Source organism: Gobio gobio, assembly GCF_949357685.1.
Source record: "Gobio gobio genome assembly, chromosome: 8".
NCBI lineage: Eukaryota > Metazoa > Chordata > Actinopteri > Cypriniformes > Gobionidae > Gobio > Gobio gobio.
In genome coordinates, this window is record NC_137114.1 from 56938918 (window position 1) to 56957593 (window position 18676).

General features: G+C 43.7%; 1 protein-coding gene across 1 annotated transcript in view; it reads right to left on the reverse strand.

The window, feature by feature from the left end:
• Window positions 1-18188, reverse strand: part of LOC307130668 (NXPE family member 3-like) — a 50879-nt gene extending 32691 nt beyond the window's left edge. The window contains exons 1-2 of the mRNA XM_079823764.1: window positions 18075-18188; window positions 17282-17349 (exon numbers count right to left, since the gene is read on the reverse strand). Coding sequence (XP_079679890.1) covers window positions 17282-17349; window positions 18075-18102 — 96 coding nt within the window. The 5' untranslated portion in view covers window positions 18103-18188. The remainder of the gene's footprint in view (window positions 1-17281; window positions 17350-18074) is intronic.
• Window positions 18189-18676: the final 488 nt, after the last annotated feature.

The window sequence follows — 18676 nt, forward strand, 5'->3', positions numbered from 1 at the left end:
TGACTCGGGCCTGCTTACAGACACTCACCCCGTGGTCGAACCTCAGCTTTCTACGGGCCGGTGTGCCCTTAGAACGAGTTTCCAGGCATGTTGTTGTATCGACGGATGCCTCTGCCACGGGCTGGGGTGCCATGTGCAATGGACAAGCAGCCGCGGGCTCCTGGACAGGACCCCAGCGCCTCCTGCATGTCAATTGCCTCGAGTTGCTGGCAGTACGGTTCGCCCTGCACCGCTTCCGAGCGTTGCTGAAGGGTCAACATGTGCTCGTCCGGACAGACAACACGGCCGTAGTAGCGTACATCAACCACCAGGGCGGTCTACGCTCCCGCCGCATGTCTCAACTCGCCCGCCATCTCGTCTTATGGAGTCAGAAGCGCCTGAGGTCCCTTCGTGCTGTCCATATTCCGGGAGTCCTGAACCACGCAGCCGACGAGCTCTCGCGGTTTCAGCCTCTCCCGGGAGAATGGAGACTCCATCCCCGGACGGTTCAGCTGATTTGGGAACAGTTCGGCGACGCACAGGTAGACCTGTTTGCCTCCCACGACTCTTCCCACTGCAGCCTGTATTATTCCCTGACCGAGGGCACGCTCGGCACGGATGCACTGGCGCACAGCTGGCCGCGGGGCCTACGCAAATATGCGTTTCCCCCAGTGAGCCTACTCGCACAGCTTCTGTGCAAGATCAGGGAGGACAAGGAGCAGGTCCTTTTGGTCGCCCCGTACTGGCACGGCCGGACCTGGTTCCCCGAACTCATTCTCCTTGCGACAGCCCCTCCCTGGCCTATTCCTCTGAGACCGGACCTCCTTACTCAGAGACGGGGCACCCATTGGCACCCGCGTCCCGACCTTTGGAACCTCCACGTGTGGCTCCTAGACGGGACCCGGCAGGTTTGAGTGGCCTACCACCTACGGTGGTCGCCACCATCACTTCCGCTAGGGCAGAGTCCACTCGGCATGCCTATGCGTTGAAGTGGAACCTCTTCGTCACCTGGTGCTCTTCCCGCCAAGAAGACCCCTGGAAATGTCCGATCGGGTCCGTGCTTGAGTTTCTCCAAGAGGGGCTGGAGCGAAGGCTGTCTCCCTCCACCCTCAAGGTATATGTGGCCGCAATATCTGCCCACCACGATCTCTTGGAGAACAAAAAGGTAAGTCGTAACTCCTGAGGGGAGCTAGGAGACTGAATCCTCCTCGCTCTCCTCTCGTACCCTCTTGGGACCTCGCAGTAGTACTAACTGCTCTGCAGAGACCTCCCTTTGAGCCTTTGCGGTCGGTCGATATTAAGTTTCTGTCTATGAAGACGGCTCTGCTGACCGCATTGGCCTCAGTCAAGAGGGTCGGGGACCTGCAGGCATTTTCGGTTGACGAAGCGTGCCTGGAGTTCGGGCCGGCTAACTCTCACGTGATCCTGAGACCCCGGCCTGGATATGTGCCCAAGGTTCCCACCACTCCGTTCAAGGACCAGGTGGTGAACCTGCAAGCGCTGCCTTTGGAGGAGGCAGACCCAGCCTTGGCATTGCTCTGTCCAGTACGCGCTCTCCGCGCCTACGTAGACATGACGCAGTGTTTCAGGACCTCAGACCAGCTCTTTGTCTGTTATGGTGGAGAGCGGAAGGGAAGTGCTCTCTCAAAGCAAAGGCTGTCTCACTGGATAGTGGACACCATTGCTTTGGCTTACCAGCAGCAAGGCCGACCATGTCCCCTTGGTGTGAGGGCACACTCCACCCGGAGTGTGGCTTCCTCTTGGGCTCTAGCGCATGGCGCCTCGCTAGCAGACATCTGCAGAGCTGCAGGCTGGGCGACACCCAACACATTCGCCAGATTCTACAATCTCCGAGTGGAGCCAGTGTCCGACTATGTACTCGCCCCCCCGAGGGGCCGGTGATGGGCCAGGCTCAGGTGTCTTCGCTTGCTCGCCACTCCACTCCACGGACTGGATACGTGCGATATTTTCCTCAGGTGAGCTCCCCGAGAGCCCTGAGCTCCTCCAGCACTGTCGACGCCGACATCAGTTCAGTCTGCCCTCTCGAGCCCAGACCCTCATGTCCGGCCAGGTGCCCCATGTGCATGGTTCCCCTCCGGCGACCCCCACATGTGTATTTCACCGTAAGTCTCCGCAGTGAGCGGGTTTCTTCCCTTGGCGTGTCCCCGCCACCCCTAGGGTTAAAAATCCACCTTCGGCTGGTACCCTAGAGATCTTCCATATGCAGCCCTCTCCGGGTCATATGTGTCTCTTAAGTCCTCCCCACGGGTAGGCATCTTGGCATTCCCTCACTTGGATATGCTTCCCAGTGTACCTTGGTAATCCTGTGTTAAGTGGGAGTCCTTCGTCCGTACTAGTCTTACGACAGGGAACTCACACTTACGCAGGGCGCTGGAAGACGGCTGAGTGGCGGGATTATATTGGGACCCCCATTCGTTAGTCACTAACGTTACGTCGTAGTGACTGAACGAAAGGGAACGTCTCGGTTACGGATGTAACCCTCGTTCCCTGAGGAGGGAACGGAGACGTAACGTCCCCTTGCCACATCAGCTGTGTTGCCTGGAACGCAGGAGTTCAGTCTTGGCTCCTCAAGCAGGTAACATAATGCGATATTGCCTCGTACTTCCTTATATACTCACGCAGTGAGGCGGAGCTACGTATGCAAATTCCGCATGCCCCATGGCATTGGCACGCCATTGGGCGTTTTCTCAAAACTCGAAGTTGATAGGCTTCTAAGCGAAACCCCCATTCGTTAGTCACTAACGTTACGTCTCCGTTCCCTCCTCAGGGAACGAGGGTTACATCCGTAACCGAGACGATTTCCAAACTCAGCCAGGGGCATTCTCCCATGTCGCTGCTAACACAGCCACTCCCCACTCCCCACTCAAATCATTTGACTAACAAATACACACACCTCCACGATTTCAACACTTCAATGTGAATATCCGGGACAAATTAAGTTATTTATATATATGTACAGGGCTCTCAAGTGTCACGCATTGAGCATGACAGTCACTCATTTTGGTCTTTGGTCACGTACTTCCGCCACACATTGTATTTCTCACGCAGAAAAATTATTTATCATATATTTAATATGCCGCAGCGCCCTGGCCGTGCTGCCCTCTCTCTAGAACCAGGCAGGAATCAAGTGCGTCTCCCCTGGAGTTCTTAGCTTGCCACTTATCACAAATACTCCTCACTGCAGACTGTAGCGTATGTGTTACCGCGCATGCGCAAAGAACGACGTATCGTCAGTCTTTAATACGCATGTGCCAATGATGTCATGTTTGTGTAACCGCACATGCGCACAAGTTTGTTTCAATCACTTCCAGATGATGTTAGCGTTTGTTCGAAGGCGATGGATTCCATGGCAGTAATAAGCATTATTTATGTTGTTTTTAACAATTGTGCATTTGTGTTTTTTATTATTATTGTAGGCCTAAGGGATGCCATAGAGAGCTTAAATTAATGAAGTAATGTCATTGATTGTTGCATGCATTGCAAAAAAAAGTTGTTCCTCAGTATTTTTGTCCTGTTTTCCAAAATAGTTATTTAATCATCTTTAAACAGAGATGCATTTACATGGGATGCAAATATGAATTGGAGTCTCAAAAGACTGAATACAATGATGTACATTTAAGTTTAAAACAAAGGAAAATATCTGTCAAGGAGTTATAAAACCTTCCCTTTGAAATAAGTACATTTTCTGAGCTTTGATGGATGATATTTGTTATTATTTTAATTATAAACTCTCTTTATTTTTTATCAATTTCAAGAATTCGTATTTTATGTCATTTTGTATCTCCAGTAAATGCATCTTGGTTAAAAAAAAAAGACACTTGTACAACTACTGAGGAACAACACTTTTTTCTGTCTGTCTGTCTGTCTGTCTGCCTGTCTGTAATGTCTGTCTGTCTGTATGTCTGTCTGTAATGTATGCCTGTCTGTCTGTAATGTCTGTCTGTAATGTATGTCTGTAATGTCTGTCTGTCTGTCTGTCTGTCTGTAATGTCTGTCTGTAATTTATGCCTGTCTGTCTGTAATGTATGTCTGTAATGTCTGTCTGTAATGTATGTCTGTAATGTCTGTCTGTAATGTATGTCTGTAATGTCTGTCTGTCTGTCTGTCTGTCTGTAATGTCTGTCTGTAATTTATGCCTGTCTGTCTGTAATGTCTGTAATGTCTGTCTGTCTGTCTGTAATGTCTGTCTGTAATTTATGCCTGTCTGTCTGTAATGTCTGTCTGCCTGTCTGTAATGTCTGTATGTCTGTAATGTCTGTCTGTAATGTATGCCTGTCCGTCTGTTTGTAATGTCTGTCTGTAATGCCTGTTTGTCTGTAATGCCTGTCTGTAATGTCTGTCTGTAATGCCTGTTTGTCTGTAATGCCTGTCTGTAATGTCTGTCTGTAATGCCTGTTTGTCTGTAATGCCTGTCTGTAATGTCTGTCTGTAATGCCTGTTTGTCTGTAATGCCTGTCTGTAATGTCTGTCTGTAATGTCTGTCTGTAATGTATGCCTGTCTGTAATGTCTGTCTGTCTGTCTGTCTGTATGTCTGTCTGTAATGTATGCCTGTCTGTCTGTAATGTATGTCTGTAATGTCTGTCTGTAATGTATGTCTGTAATGTCTGTCTGTCTGTCTGTCTGTCTGTAATGTCTGTCTGTAATTTATGCCTGTCTGTCTGTAATGTCTGTAATGTCTGTCTGTCTGTCTGTCTGTCTGTAATGTCTGTCTGTAATTTATGCCTGTCTGTCTGTAATGTCTGTCTGCCTGTCTGTAATGTCTGTATGTCTGTAATGTCTGTCTGTAATGTATGCCTGTCCGTCTGTTTGTAATGTCTGTCTGTAATGCATGCCTGTCTGTAATGTCTGTCTGTAATGCCTGTTTGTCTGTAATGCCTGTCTGTAATGTCTGTAATGTCTGTCTGTAATGTCTGTCTGTAATGTATGCCTGTCTGTAATGTCTGTCTGTAATGCCTGTCTGTAATGTCTGTAATGTCTGTCTGTAATGTCTGTCTGTAATGTATGCCTGTCTGTAATGTCTGTCTGTAATGCCTGTCTGTAATGTCTGTAATGCCTGTCTGTAATGTATGTTTGTCTGTAATGCCTGTCTGTAATGTCTGTAATGTCTGTCTGTAATGTCTGTCTGTAATGTATGCCTGTCTGTAATGTCTGTAATGCCTGTCTGTAATGTCTGTTTGTCTGTAATGCCTGTCTGTAATGTCTGTAATGCCTGTCTGTAATGTCTGTCTGTCTGTAATGCCTGTCTGTAATGTCTGTCTGTAATGTATGCCTGTCTGTAATGTCTGTCTGTAATGCCTGTCTGTAATGTCTGTAATGCCTGTCTGTAATTTCTGTTTGTCTGTAATGCCTGTCTGTAATGTCTGTAATGTCTGTCTGTAATGCCTGTCTGTAATGTCTGTAATGTCTGTCTGTCTGTAATGTCTGTCTGTAATGTCTGTCTGTAATGTATGCCTGTCTGTAATGTCTGTCTGTAATGCCTGTCTGTAATGTCTGTGTGTAATGTATGCCTGTCTGTAATGTCTGTCTGTCTGTCTGTCTGTATGTCTGTCTGTAATGTATGCCTGTCTGTCTGTAATGTATGTCTGTAATGTCTGTCTGTAATGTCTGTCTGTAATTTATGCCTGTCTGTCTGTAATGTCTGTAATGTCTGTCTGTCTGTCTGTCTGTCTGTCTGTAATGTCTGTCTGTAATTTATGCCTGTCTGTCTGTAATGTCTGTCTGCCTGTCTGTAATGTCTGTATGTCTGTAATGTCTGTCTGTAATGTATGCCTGTCCGTCTGTTTGTAATGTCTGTCTGTAATGCATGCCTGTCTGTAATGTCTGTCTGTAATGCCTGTTTGTCTGTAATGCCTGTCTGTAATGTCTGTAATGTCTGTCTGTAATGTCTGTCTGTAATGTATGCCTGTCTGTAATGTCTGTCTGTAATGCCTGTCTGTAATGTCTGTAATGTCTGTCTGTAATGTCTGTCTGTAATGTATGCCTGTCTGTAATGTCTGTCTGTAATGCCTGTCTGTAATGTCTGTAATGCCTGTCTGTAATGTATGTTTGTCTGTAATGCCTGTCTGTAATGTCTGTAATGTCTGTCTGTAATGTCTGTCTGTAATGTATGCCTGTCTGTAATGTCTGTAATGCCTGTCTGTAATGTCTGTTTGTCTGTAATGCCTGTCTGTAATGTCTGTAATGCCTGTCTGTAATGTCTGTCTGTCTGTAATGCCTGTCTGTAATGTCTGTCTGTAATGTATGCCTGTCTGTAATGTCTGTCTGTAATGCCTGTCTGTAATGTCTGTAATGCCTGTCTGTAATTTCTGTTTGTCTGTAATGCCTGTCTGTAATGTCTGTAATGTCTGTCTGTAATGCCTGTCTGTAATGTCTGTAATGTCTGTCTGTCTGTAATGTCTGTCTGTAATGTCTGTCTGTAATGTATGCCTGTCTGTAATGTCTGTCTGTAATGCCTGTCTGTAATGTCTGTCTGTAATGTATGCCTGTCTGTAATGCCTGTTTGTAATGCCTGTCTGTAATGTCTGTCTGTCTGTAATGCCTGTCTGTCTGTAATGTCTGTCTGTAATGTCTGTCTGTAATGCCTGTCTGTCTGTAATGTATGTCTGTAATGTCTGTCTGTCTGTAATGCCTGTCTGTAATGTCTGTCTGTAATGTCTGTCCGTCTGTAATGCCTGTCTGTAATGTCTGTCCGTAATGTATGTCTGTCTGTAATGTATGCCTGTCTGTCTGTCTGTAATGTCTGTCCGTAATGTATGTCTGTAATGTATGTCTGTCTTTAATGTCTGTCTGTAATGTCTGTCTGTAATGTATGTCTGCAATGTATGCCTGTAATGCCTGTTTGTAATGCCTGTCTGTAATGTCTGTTTGTCTGTAATGCCTGTCTGTCTGTAATGTATGTCTGTCTGTAATGCCTGTCTGTAATGTATGCCTGTCTGTAATGCCTGTTTGTAATGCCTGTCTGTAATGTCTGTTTGTCTGTAATGCCTGTCTGTCTGTCTGTATTGTCTGTTTGTCTGTAATGCCTGTCTGTAATGTATGTCTGTAATGTCTGTCTGTCTGTAATGCCTGTCTGTAATGTCTGTCTGTAATGTCTGTCTGTAATGTATGCATGTCTGTAATGTCTGTCTGTAATGCCTGTCTGTAATGTGTCTGTAATGTATGCCTGTCTGTAATGCCTGTTTGTAATGCCTGTCTGTAATGTCTGTCTGTAATGTCTGTTTGTCTGTAATGCCTGTCTGTCTGTCTGTAATGTCTGTTTGTCTGTAATGCCTGTCTGTCTGTCTGTCTGTAATGTCTGTTTGTCTGTAATGCCTGTCTGTCTGTCTGTAATGTCTGTTTGTCTGTAATGCCTGTCTGTAATGTATGTCTGTAATGTCTGTCTGTCTGTAATGCCTGTCTGTAATGTCTGTCTGTAATGTCTGTCTGTAATGTATGCATGTCTGTAATGTCTGTCTGTAATGTATGCCTGTCTGTAATGCCTGTCTGTAATGCCTGTCTGTAATGCCTGTCTGTAATGTCTGTCTGTAATGTATGCCTGTCTGTCTGTAATGCCTGTCTGTAATGTCTGTCTGTAATGTCTGTCTGTAATGTATGCATGTCTGTAATGTCTGTCTGTAATGTATGCCTGTCTGTAATGCCTGTCTGTAATGTCTGTCTGTAATGTATGCCTGTCTGTCTGTAATGCCTGTTTGTAATGCCTGTCTGTAATGTCTGTCTGTCTGTAATGCCTGTCTGTAATGCCTGTCTGTAATGCCTGTCTGTAATGTCTGTCTGTCTGTAATGCCTGTCTGTAATGTCTGTCCGTAATGTATGTCTGTCTGTAATGTATGCCTGTCTGTCTGTCTGTAATGTCTGTCCGTAATGTATGTCTGTAATGTATGTCTGTCTTTAATGTCTGTCTGTAATGTCTGTCTGTAATGTATGCCTGTCTGTCTGTCTGTAACGTCTGTCTGCAATATATGTCTGTCTGCAATGTATGCCTGTAATGTCTGTCTGCAATATATGTCTGTAATGTCTGTCTGCAATATATGTCTGTAATGTCTGTCTGCAATGTATGCCTGTAATGTCTGTCTGTGGTGTCAGCATTGCGAATGATGTCAAGTGGCCAAGGATACACAGCTTCCTGCCCAAAGTTTCATGGGTCATTTATTAGCATCCAGGCCTAATGAGATCCTGGCGATAGATTTTACTGTTTTGGAACCATCGCGGACAGGTATAGAGAATGTATTAGTGATGACTGATGTCTTCAATAAATACAGTATGGCTGTCCCTACTCGGGACCAGAGGGCAGAGACCGTGGTGGGGGTATTGGTGACAGAGTGGTTCTATAAGCTGGGGGTACCTTGTCGAATTCACTCAGACCAAGGTCGAAACTTTGAGTCACAGTTAATGCGACAGTTGTGCAATTTGTATAAGGTCGAGCGGTCTCGCACTACGCCGTACCATCCGGGTGGTAACGGCCAGTGCGAGCGGTTTAACCGCACGTTGCACAACCTTTTGCGTACCCTCCCAGCTTCAAGGAAAAGGGATTGGGTATCCTGTCTCCCGCAAGTATTGTTTTTTTACAATACTACTCCCACCCAGACCACTGGTGAATCGCCCTACCTTCTGATGTTTGGGCAAGAACCAAGACTACCAGTGGACTTCCTTCTGGGAAGGGTTCAGGACGTGGTACCTGGTACGGTACATGACTGGGTGATAGAACATCGAGCCAGGCTTCAGGTTGCTTTTGAGGGGGCTCGTGAACGTATAAAGGCGGCAGCAGACCGTCGAAAGGCTAATTACGATCAGCACGTTCGGGATGCCCCGTTGGTTGAAGGTCAGACGGTTTATCTTCGGCAGTGACTTATGCAAGTCTGTATTAAAGTTTATAAGTGAGGTTGTTTCATGTATGCTTTTATGTTATTACAATTAAAACTTTTGTATTTGACTGATACCTGTGTCTCCACGTTTTGCTTGCCACTGGGCAGGGAACCTGTGTAAAGCCTTTTAGTTAAATGCTTTGGATGAAATTCCCAAGGTGGCGTAGTCGGGCATTGTTACTTAATCTGGTAATCTCAAATCCATTTGCTAAAGTTACCTGGCCCCTTTTGGGCTCTCGCCACACATACTTGCTTCTACCTTTGGTTTATCCCTCTCTGTTCCCCTGTTTGAGGTTTCAATTGTATCAGACCTTCCCTGACTCATCCCATTTCCTTGTTTAGTTTGAACCTTCTTTACTGCTTGCACATATGAAACATTATGCCCTGCTTTGTACTTAAATGGCTTGTTTTTGTGCTATACACCCTAAATATGCTGCATTATGAGGACCTCCACAGTTGCAACACTTAGGTTCAACAAGATCCCCACATTCTCCATATCCATGTTCACCTCCACATGTACAACAACGCTTCTTTCCCTTGCAAATTTCAGCTACATGACCTAATCTTTGGCAATTGAAACATCTCAATGCAGGTTTTATAAAAGGATTTACTGGTGTCACGACCGGCTCAAAGCCGTGACAAATAAGTGGAGGATATAGTAGGTTGGTGAGGTTTTGCAACACATAAGGTTTATTTATGTAAATAATAAAATATATAATACAATAAATCAAGGCCAAAATAACTACACTCTCTGTCAGACAAATTATGTTAATGTGTCAGACAGAACCAAATTCAAAGTAATGACAAAAGAAAGCAAACAAAACCATAACGAAACTGAAAAGGGAGCAAACAACTCAGGACGCTCTCGTGATGGTGCTGCACGACCTGAAGCTCTCTCCAAGTCCCTCAAGTCTCTCGTTGACTCTCAAAGGCTCAACTTAAATAGAGGAAGAAACAGGTGCACATAGTTTGCTCAAGGAGCCTGCCCAGGTGCACATCGTTCTCCCAATGAGTTTCTCAGCCACACCCACCGGTCGGCAACAGCAATAGTAACGGGAGACCCGTCACACACCCCCCCTGAAAAGAAGAGAGCACAGTCTTAAAACAAAACAACATCTACAATTCAAATATTCCCGTGGAAATAGTTAGGCCGACTTGTAAATCTCCCCAATCCCGTCAACTCGCTCTCCTTCAGCAGCCTGGCTCCTAGGACGCACATTTAAGAAAGAAACAGAGAGACAAAGTCAGAGGAAATACATACTCTAGTCTGTTTTTTACGATTTGGCATATTAATCAAATGATTCAGACTAGAAATCTGACTAACCACAGTAAAGGGTCCAACAAACTTAGCCTGAAAGGGCGATCCCACAACAGGCAACGATGCCAGTACCTGGTCACCAGGTTGAAAAGAACGCAACTCTGTTCGACGATCAAAAGTTGTTTAACTGAATCTTGAGCTTTTTTCAGAGAAGACATTGCCAACTGACACGCCTCAAAATTGCCTACGAAAATCACTAACATATGACAACACATTTTTCGGCGGATCAGACTTTTCCCAGTCCGCAGATAAAACAGCCAATGGACTTTGCACATCGTGACCAAAAACAAGGTAATTTGGACTGAACCCAGTACTTTCTTGGCCAGCTTCCTGAGCTGCCATCCTCAACCAAGGTAGACCACTCTCCCAGTCCTTACTCATTTGAACACAATACGATCTCAACAAAGATTTCAGTGTTTGATGAAATCTCTCCAGTGCTCCCTGACTTTGGGCATGAATAGCACTGGAGAGATTATGTTGAATATTAAGCGGTTTCAAAACTTGACCAAACAAATTAGAGATGAAATTACTTCCCTGATCAGATTGAATCATTTTTGGTATTCCAAACACCGAAATGAATTGGGTCAGCGCTTGTATGACTAGTTTTGCCGTTACAGAACGTAACGGATATGCAGCCGGATATCTAGTTACTTGGCACATGATTGTAAGCAAATTCACTACCTGCCTTTGACCTAGGCAATGGCCCAACACAATCTACAATGAGATGTTCAAATGGTTGACTAATGGCTGCAATTGGATAAAGAGGGTCAAATGGTTGACTAATGGCTGGAATTGGATAAAGAGGAGCAGATTTCAAAGTTTGATTTGGTTTTCCAGTAATCTGACATGTGACAAGACTTAATGTATTTGGACACATCAAGTTTCAATTTCGGCCAAAAGAAACGTGTCAAAAGTAACTTGTACATCTTTCTTACTCCCATGTGGCCGGAAGTATCATGTGCGGTCTGTAACACTAGTTGCCGGAGACACTGAGGAATTAAAATTTGCACCATGGGATCACCAATCGCAAACTCTACCTGTGGCACCCATTTTCGAACCAGCAATCCTTCATCTAAGTAATACCCAGATGAAAGATTCACAATTATATCTTTAGAGACAACTCGGTCAAATAATTCAACAAGAGTCAAGTCAGCTTTTTGTTTTTCGATCAATTCATCAATTCATCGGGTTATCACGCAAGACGGTAAAACATTCAAAGGACCGGTCAAACTTTCATCACCATCTAATTTCAAGATCTTCGGACATGGTATAACCACTAGATGTGGTGAATCATTTCCCCAGACACGATCACCAGCCAAGTCATTCCCCAGAACTACTGTGCCTCCACAGGCAAGCAGGAACGAACAGCCACCTCCACTTCGCCCTGAATCAACTAAGAGTGCAAAATTATTTTATGAATTGGGACAGACATAACATTTAGGCCAATGCCCTTAACCAACACATTACTTCCAGTATAAGAATCCGGTGAAAAAGGCAACACAGACTCTAGCACAAAGGTTTCTGAGGATCCTGTATCACGTAGAATCTTAACTGGTACACTTTTTTTTTGCATCCACCAATCTAACAGAACCTTCTGTAACGAATGGAGTAAACGCTGAAACACACGCCGAACAATTTTCCTGCATATTACTTCTTGTTGAAGCAGTCACCGCTAAAGCAACAGGCCTTACAGGAGACAAAGAATTAGATTTCACGTTAGAATGGTCAGCTTTTGCTTTCAATATCGGACATTCATTCTTCCAATGACCAAACCCATGACAATAATTACACATATTTGCTTTATCTTTTTCTTCAAAAGAATTGTGCAACTGTGTGCTGGGTAAATCAGGCACAAACCTGGAAAATGCGTTGGATTTTCGCCATGGTTCATTTTGAACATTCTCTTCAGCGGATCTGTAACCAAAAACAGTTTTATGAGTCAAAGAAAATTCATCAGCCATGACGGCCGCCTCATACACGGTGTCAGGTTTACATTCGTTGATGTCGCAATACGACCTGAAACTGAACTCTTGAATTGCTCAAGCATCATTGACTCCTTTAAATTGTCAAGTGTTTTTACCTCAGAAGCTACACACCAACGATTAAAATGAACCGAGATCTCGTGTACAAATTCAATATACGTCTGCTTTTCCCTTTTCTTCCAGGACCTAAATCTTTGTCTGTAGGCCTCTGGAACCAGTTCGTAAGCCCTCAACAATGCCGCTTTTACCGCTTTATACTCAGAAGCGTCCTCTACGCTAAGTGAAGAATACGCTTCTTGGGCTCTGCCTGTAAAAACAGACTGCAACATAAGAGTACGCTCTTCATCTGGCCAATTTCGTGCATCCGCAACACATTCAAACAATAAAAAGAATCGCTCAACCTCTTTTTCATCAAATTTAGGAATCAACCTCAAATTACTCACAATATCAAACTTGCACGAACTCGAATCACGTACCTGTTCTCCAGTTAAGGAAAGTTTACCATCTCTTATTAGATCCAAACGATAGCGTTCCAGATCAAACTGCTGTTGTTGTAACTGGATTTTCTGTAACTCAATGTGATTTTGTGCGTCTAACATTTTGTCCTTAATTTCAACCTGACTTAACAACAATTGTTTTTGTTGTTCAAAAGTTAAATGATACGTGATGTCGTGATGTCGCAATATCAAAAGTTGACGCGTCTTCCGAAATGTGATACTCTAAGACTCCGCGTTCAGGTAACTCCATCTTTATCATGGTTAAGATTATCTTTCAGACGTTTATCCTGACATGACAAATTAATTTTGTAATGAGTTGCAAGTTCTACTAGCTGATCTTTAGAAAAATCATTCAACAAATCTTCAGATGGAGCACTAATAAGTTCCTCAACCTTTGAGGCCATTGTACCATAAGGCTACTTAATTTACCAAAATATTTGAGGGGAAGAAATTGGACAAACAATTCCCTCTAACTAAATTTAGAAACTACCTAAACTCATCCCTGATCTTTGTACAGTTACTTGCAGCGGGTTTTTATTCACTATAAACCAGCGTTTGCAATAGCAACCGATTAACGAGTCACCATTACAAAACACGGATGTGTTCCCGAGATAAATGCTCCAACTGCTTTCACCATACAAACAAAACAAACTAAAATAAAAAAAGATCGGAGCATCCGGTTAAGGATACCCCGCTAAACCTAACCAGGGAAAAGTCTAATCCAAAACAATCTTTCCCTCAAATATACAAAGAGTAGCCATACATACGTTGAAACTCCCACGAAACAATCTGGCTCCGAGGAGTCAGATGTGCTGAGTGACGAGGCGGGTGACGTGGAGCCTGAACCATCGCTTCACGCACCCGCTCCAGAGGAGCTAGTGGAGGTTTTGACCCGCGCCGTGGCCAAGTTACGAATTGACTGGCCACAGGAAGAACCTGAAATCCAGCCGCCCAGTAAGCTGGATGAACGGTTCTTCAGGCGAAGGCCTCAACCTCCACGCCGGGGCCTTTTTTCCCAGACCTACACAATGAGTTGTGTAGGTCTTGGGACAAACCCTACTCAGCCAGACTTTCCAACCCCCCAGTACTCGACTTCGGTAACGTGCTGGGGGCGGTGGAGCAGGGTTATGGGACGCTGCCTCGGGTGGAGGAAGCTCTCGCGAGCTATCTTTCTCCCGAGGCCGCTTCGTCCCTTAAGGCCCTGGTACTACCCACCAAGCCAACCCGTGATACATCAGCGCTGGTGGGTAGGGCCTATATGGCTGCCGGGCGGGCTGGTAGCTGTCTGCACACCATGGCGGTACTGCAGGCCTACCAGGCCGACCTCCTCAAGGAGCTCGACGAGGGCGAGGGCCCGTCTCCGGACGACGTCCTCGAACTAAGGAAAGCCACCGACTTGTCTCTCCGCATCACCAAGGAGACGGCCCGTTCCATCGGCCGCTCCATGGCTGGTTTGGTGTGTGTGGAGAGATATCTTTGGTTAAACCTGTCGGGGATGAAGGAGAGAGAGAAACACTTTCTCCTGGATTCCCAGATTTCACCTTCTGGGCTTTTCGGCGACGCGGTTAACACCGTCGTCGAGAGGTTCCAGGAGCCGCACTAAGAAGGGTATCCCAATGTGAAGGCTGCACCTCTGAAGGACGCATTTGAAGTGCGATTGCGTCACAGCGGCACTATGAAGGCTGTCCCAATGTGAAGGCTGCACCTCTGAAGGACGCATTTGAAGTGCGATTGCGTCACAGCGGCACTATGAAGGCTGTCCCAATGTGAAGGCTGCACCTCTGAAGGCCGCATTTGAAGTGTGATTGTGTCATAGCGGCACTACGAAGGGTATCCCAATGTGAAGGCTGCACCTCTGAAGGCCACATTTGAAGTGCGATTGCGTCACAGCGGCACTACGAAGGGTATCCCAATGTGAAGGCTGCACCTCTGAAGGCTGCATTTGAAGTGTGATTGCGTCATAGTGGCACTACGAAGGGTATCCCAATGTGAAGGCTGCGCCTCTGAAGGCTGCATTTGAAGTGTGATTGCGTCATAGTGGCACTACGAAGGGTATCCCAATGTGAAGGCTGCACCTCTGAAGGCCACATTTGAAGTGCGATTGCGTCATAGCTGCACTACGAAGGCTGTCACAATGTGAAGGCTGCACCTCTGAAGGCCACATTTGAAGTGCGATTGCGTCATAGCTGCACTACGAAGGCTGTCCCAATGTGAAGGCTGCACCTCTGAAGGCCGCATTTGAAGTGTGATTGCGTCATAGTGGCACTACGAAGGGTAAATCATAACACTACTGAGTGTGTTCATTTTGTTGTTTTAGGTTAGAAGCCAAGTGGAAGAATTGCCATCGGAATAACCCCACAGCTGACAACCAGAGATGCGCGCGCGCACACACAGCTGCCTGTGCGTTTGCAAACACACACACGGGCGCGTGGAAAGAGCACATCACCTTTACAACTATTAAAATAAATATACTTTGTTCCGTACAATTCATACGTGTCTGTTTTCTTTGGTTTGCCGACATATAAAATAAAATGCTGCTAAAGGGAAAGTCCCCTAAACGTCCCGAATGGCCGCTGGACGTCCTGTGAACGTCCTTATGAACGTCAGGAGGACGTCTTTGAGGACGTTCGCGGGACCTCGAGGACCCTACACATGGACGTCCGGGGGACAATCGCTGAGGCCATTTAGGGGACGTTCTGGGGACCTTTTTTTGTTAGCTGGGTAGATCTTTTATATGATGTATAGTTTGTCACTTGTAATTACTTACATCTGACAGTCATTTGAGCTAATTTAAACAAATAAAGCTTAAGGACGAATGCGCCCTCAATCCGGTTAAGAGGTGTAATGTAATACTATTGTTATCTACTATACTTACCTCTGCACCGTGTAAAAGTGAGTACTGAACATGTTTAGGTGTATTGTGTTTATAGTGTTCATGGGTTTAGAGAAGGTAGCTTTAAAGATCGTGTATATATATCGTGTCTAGTCAGTGTCATGACTCATGAATATGCATTAATGCTTGCACTTTGAGACATTATATTTGATACTGAGTTAAGGAAACTGACGCTAGTAGAGTAAAAGAGCGCTCAGTATGTTATGAGTGAGTGTACACGCTACAGAGAGTGCTCCTGATCTAACCTGTCATTTTCATATCTTCAAACAGAAAAACAGAAATAAATGTGTTGCAGAAAGGAAGAGCACCGCCTCATTCTTGAAGTGTAACATTTCATTAAAGGGTTAGTTCACCCAAAAATGAAAATTCTGTCATTAATTACTTACCCTCATGTCGTTCGACTCCCGTAAGACCTCCGTTCGTCTTCGGAACACAAAGGTGTTCTACTAAACCGTCTTTAGTACCTTTTAAGGGTCTTGAGAGTGAACCGTGCATTGTGCCAATGGAGGCCTTTCAGAGCCATCAGATTTCAACTAAAATATCTTCATTTGTGTTCCGAAGACGAACGGAGGTCTTACGGGTGTCGAATGACATGAGGGTAAGTAATTAATGACAGAATTTTCATTTTTGGGTGAACTAACCCTTTAATTTGATTGACAGCTGTGTTTTAGGGAATGTTTAGGCTGTCTCATGCATGCGGCTCGCGCCTGTGAGTTCATGAATTGTGTTTACCTATTCACTTAGCCTATCATTTGCAGTTGTGTGTGATAGATAAACAGCAGCGATGCACATTTCTATAAACAGGACTTTTAAAAAACTTGCATTAACGCGGGAGAGAATCCATCCATCAGGCCGCAAATAACGGTAAGACTTTTCAATTCCAAGTGCAGGTTTATTATATAAAGCCAGGATACATTATAGTGTAGGGGTAAGGTGCGTGGCACTAAGCTTTGACGCAATTCAACCTGAGGTTCGAATTAGGCTTTTGTCGAACTCGCAGTGCTTCCTTTTCTCATCACATATCAGATAGGAAAGGCGTTTATTTTCAATTAAAAATGAAGAAAATATTCGAAAAGTGGAAAGAAAGTGTTGTTTGTTGTAACCACTGCTCATGTTTTGTATGTGGACAGGTTGTAGTTGCAGTTTTGGTATTGACAGTGACACGCGTGAAAGTGCCCGCTCACTTTTGCCCAGGCCCGACCCCGACCAAAAATACAATTCTGCCTACTCCACTGGACTATCCATGCCAATACACACACCTCCACGATTCTGACACCTCAATATGAATATACAGGAGAAATGAAGGCCCACAAAGTTACGGGGCAGGGGAGGAGGCGGTTTAGTAGGTATAACATCCACCTCAAATCTCTCCACATTTAATCCCTGAGAACTAGAAATGCATACACACAATAATAATACTAATAATAATATGCTTTCAATTCAGCTTTCTGACATCTACAATTTGGAAAATATTATAGCCATAGACAACATTGAGAAGTTCAGAATCGTTTATAGTACCCTACAATAACAATAACCTGCCACACCTGTAAGTCTACATAGGCTACTTAATAAATGTTAGCATATATCATGGAGAATATTGTTCTCAAATGAATTTACACAATTTTACAGAATCCGCATTGTACCCAATATTTTGTATGCTATTTAGTTTGATTAAGCATTATTGATTTTAATTGTGTTGTGTTGTGATAGTTGTGATAAATGAACTTACCAGACAACACATGATTACCAGTAGACACAGACCGATAAAAATCTTCCGTAATGATCTTTCCCTGTAAACTGTAAAAGCATTATGTCATCACAGTGCATTCCTTGTCATGAACAAACTGCATTTGCGTTTTCTATTAGCCTATACAAAACCTAAATATAGCTACACATTTGTAACTTAAAAATATATGACCCATTTAATGCTAATGATTAATATTTATTATTAAATAGCACTAATAATAACAATAATAATAAGATTGAAGTAATGTTTTTAAGTAAACCAACAATGTAAAATTGCAAGAGATATGCCTGTGGCCTATGATACAAAATTAACATTCAACAAACACAAATATTTTTCCCCAAACAAATAATATTTGACATATAAAACATTTTTTTTTACAGTGGTTGATAGCATATCAAATTATCACAGGTTCACTGATATTATTACAATAATTTAAAAAAAGGGGATTTGGCCTTTTTCTTGTTTTGTTTCTTTTTTTATTTGCATTAAATGTTAAAGCAGCTTATGTGCTGATAAGAGTTTTACTGCTATTGTGTCCTTATATCTTATTAATATGTGGGACATTAATTGTTGTGTACTATAAGCTATACTTAAACTATAAAGAAAGATGTGCCATTCGGTTGTTTGAAATGGACATTTTTAATATAATAATTGTTTGCTGATCAGTTTGCTGACCCAATTCATTATTAAGCCATAAATTATATTATATTTATATATTATTTTTATATTATTTCCATGAAAAAACAAATGCCAAGAAGTATTAAAAATAACTTACAGTATTGTTCCCGAGTTTGGAGCACCATTTTGAGAAGATATGCAATTGTAAAAGTAGCCTGATAGTCCAAGGGAGTTTTTCTTAAATGGTTAGTCTGCGTGTTAACGATAATGTTACTGCTTGGCTCATGAATATTCATTAGTTCACATATCCCTGATGATTTGTTGATATACAGAGGCTGGTACTTCCAAATTCAAATAATTTTTTCCACCCTACAGGATTGGGGAGGTTCATTTTAAAAAGTATTACACTACAGATTACAAAATACATGCTTTAAAAATGTATTTGTAATGAAGGGGCAGGTCAGTTACCTGTGTCTCTTCTTTTATACACCTATCCTTCTCAATGTTTCTTTTTACTATTTCCATAACCTGAATAATCAAGGATAATGAATCTATGTATCTCTTTCTCTGCTTTCATATATTGAGTTTAAAGGTGATTGTAATTCTGTGTGATTTCATACTTCTATATATTTAGTTTAAAAGATGATTTTGTAGTTTTAAATCTAGTCTCTTCAGCTGCTTGGGTTGACCTCCTGCCAGGATGCATGGCTCTCTCTGGTGAAGGATAGCTGTGGCTGTATCGCTGTTTGGGTATTGGGT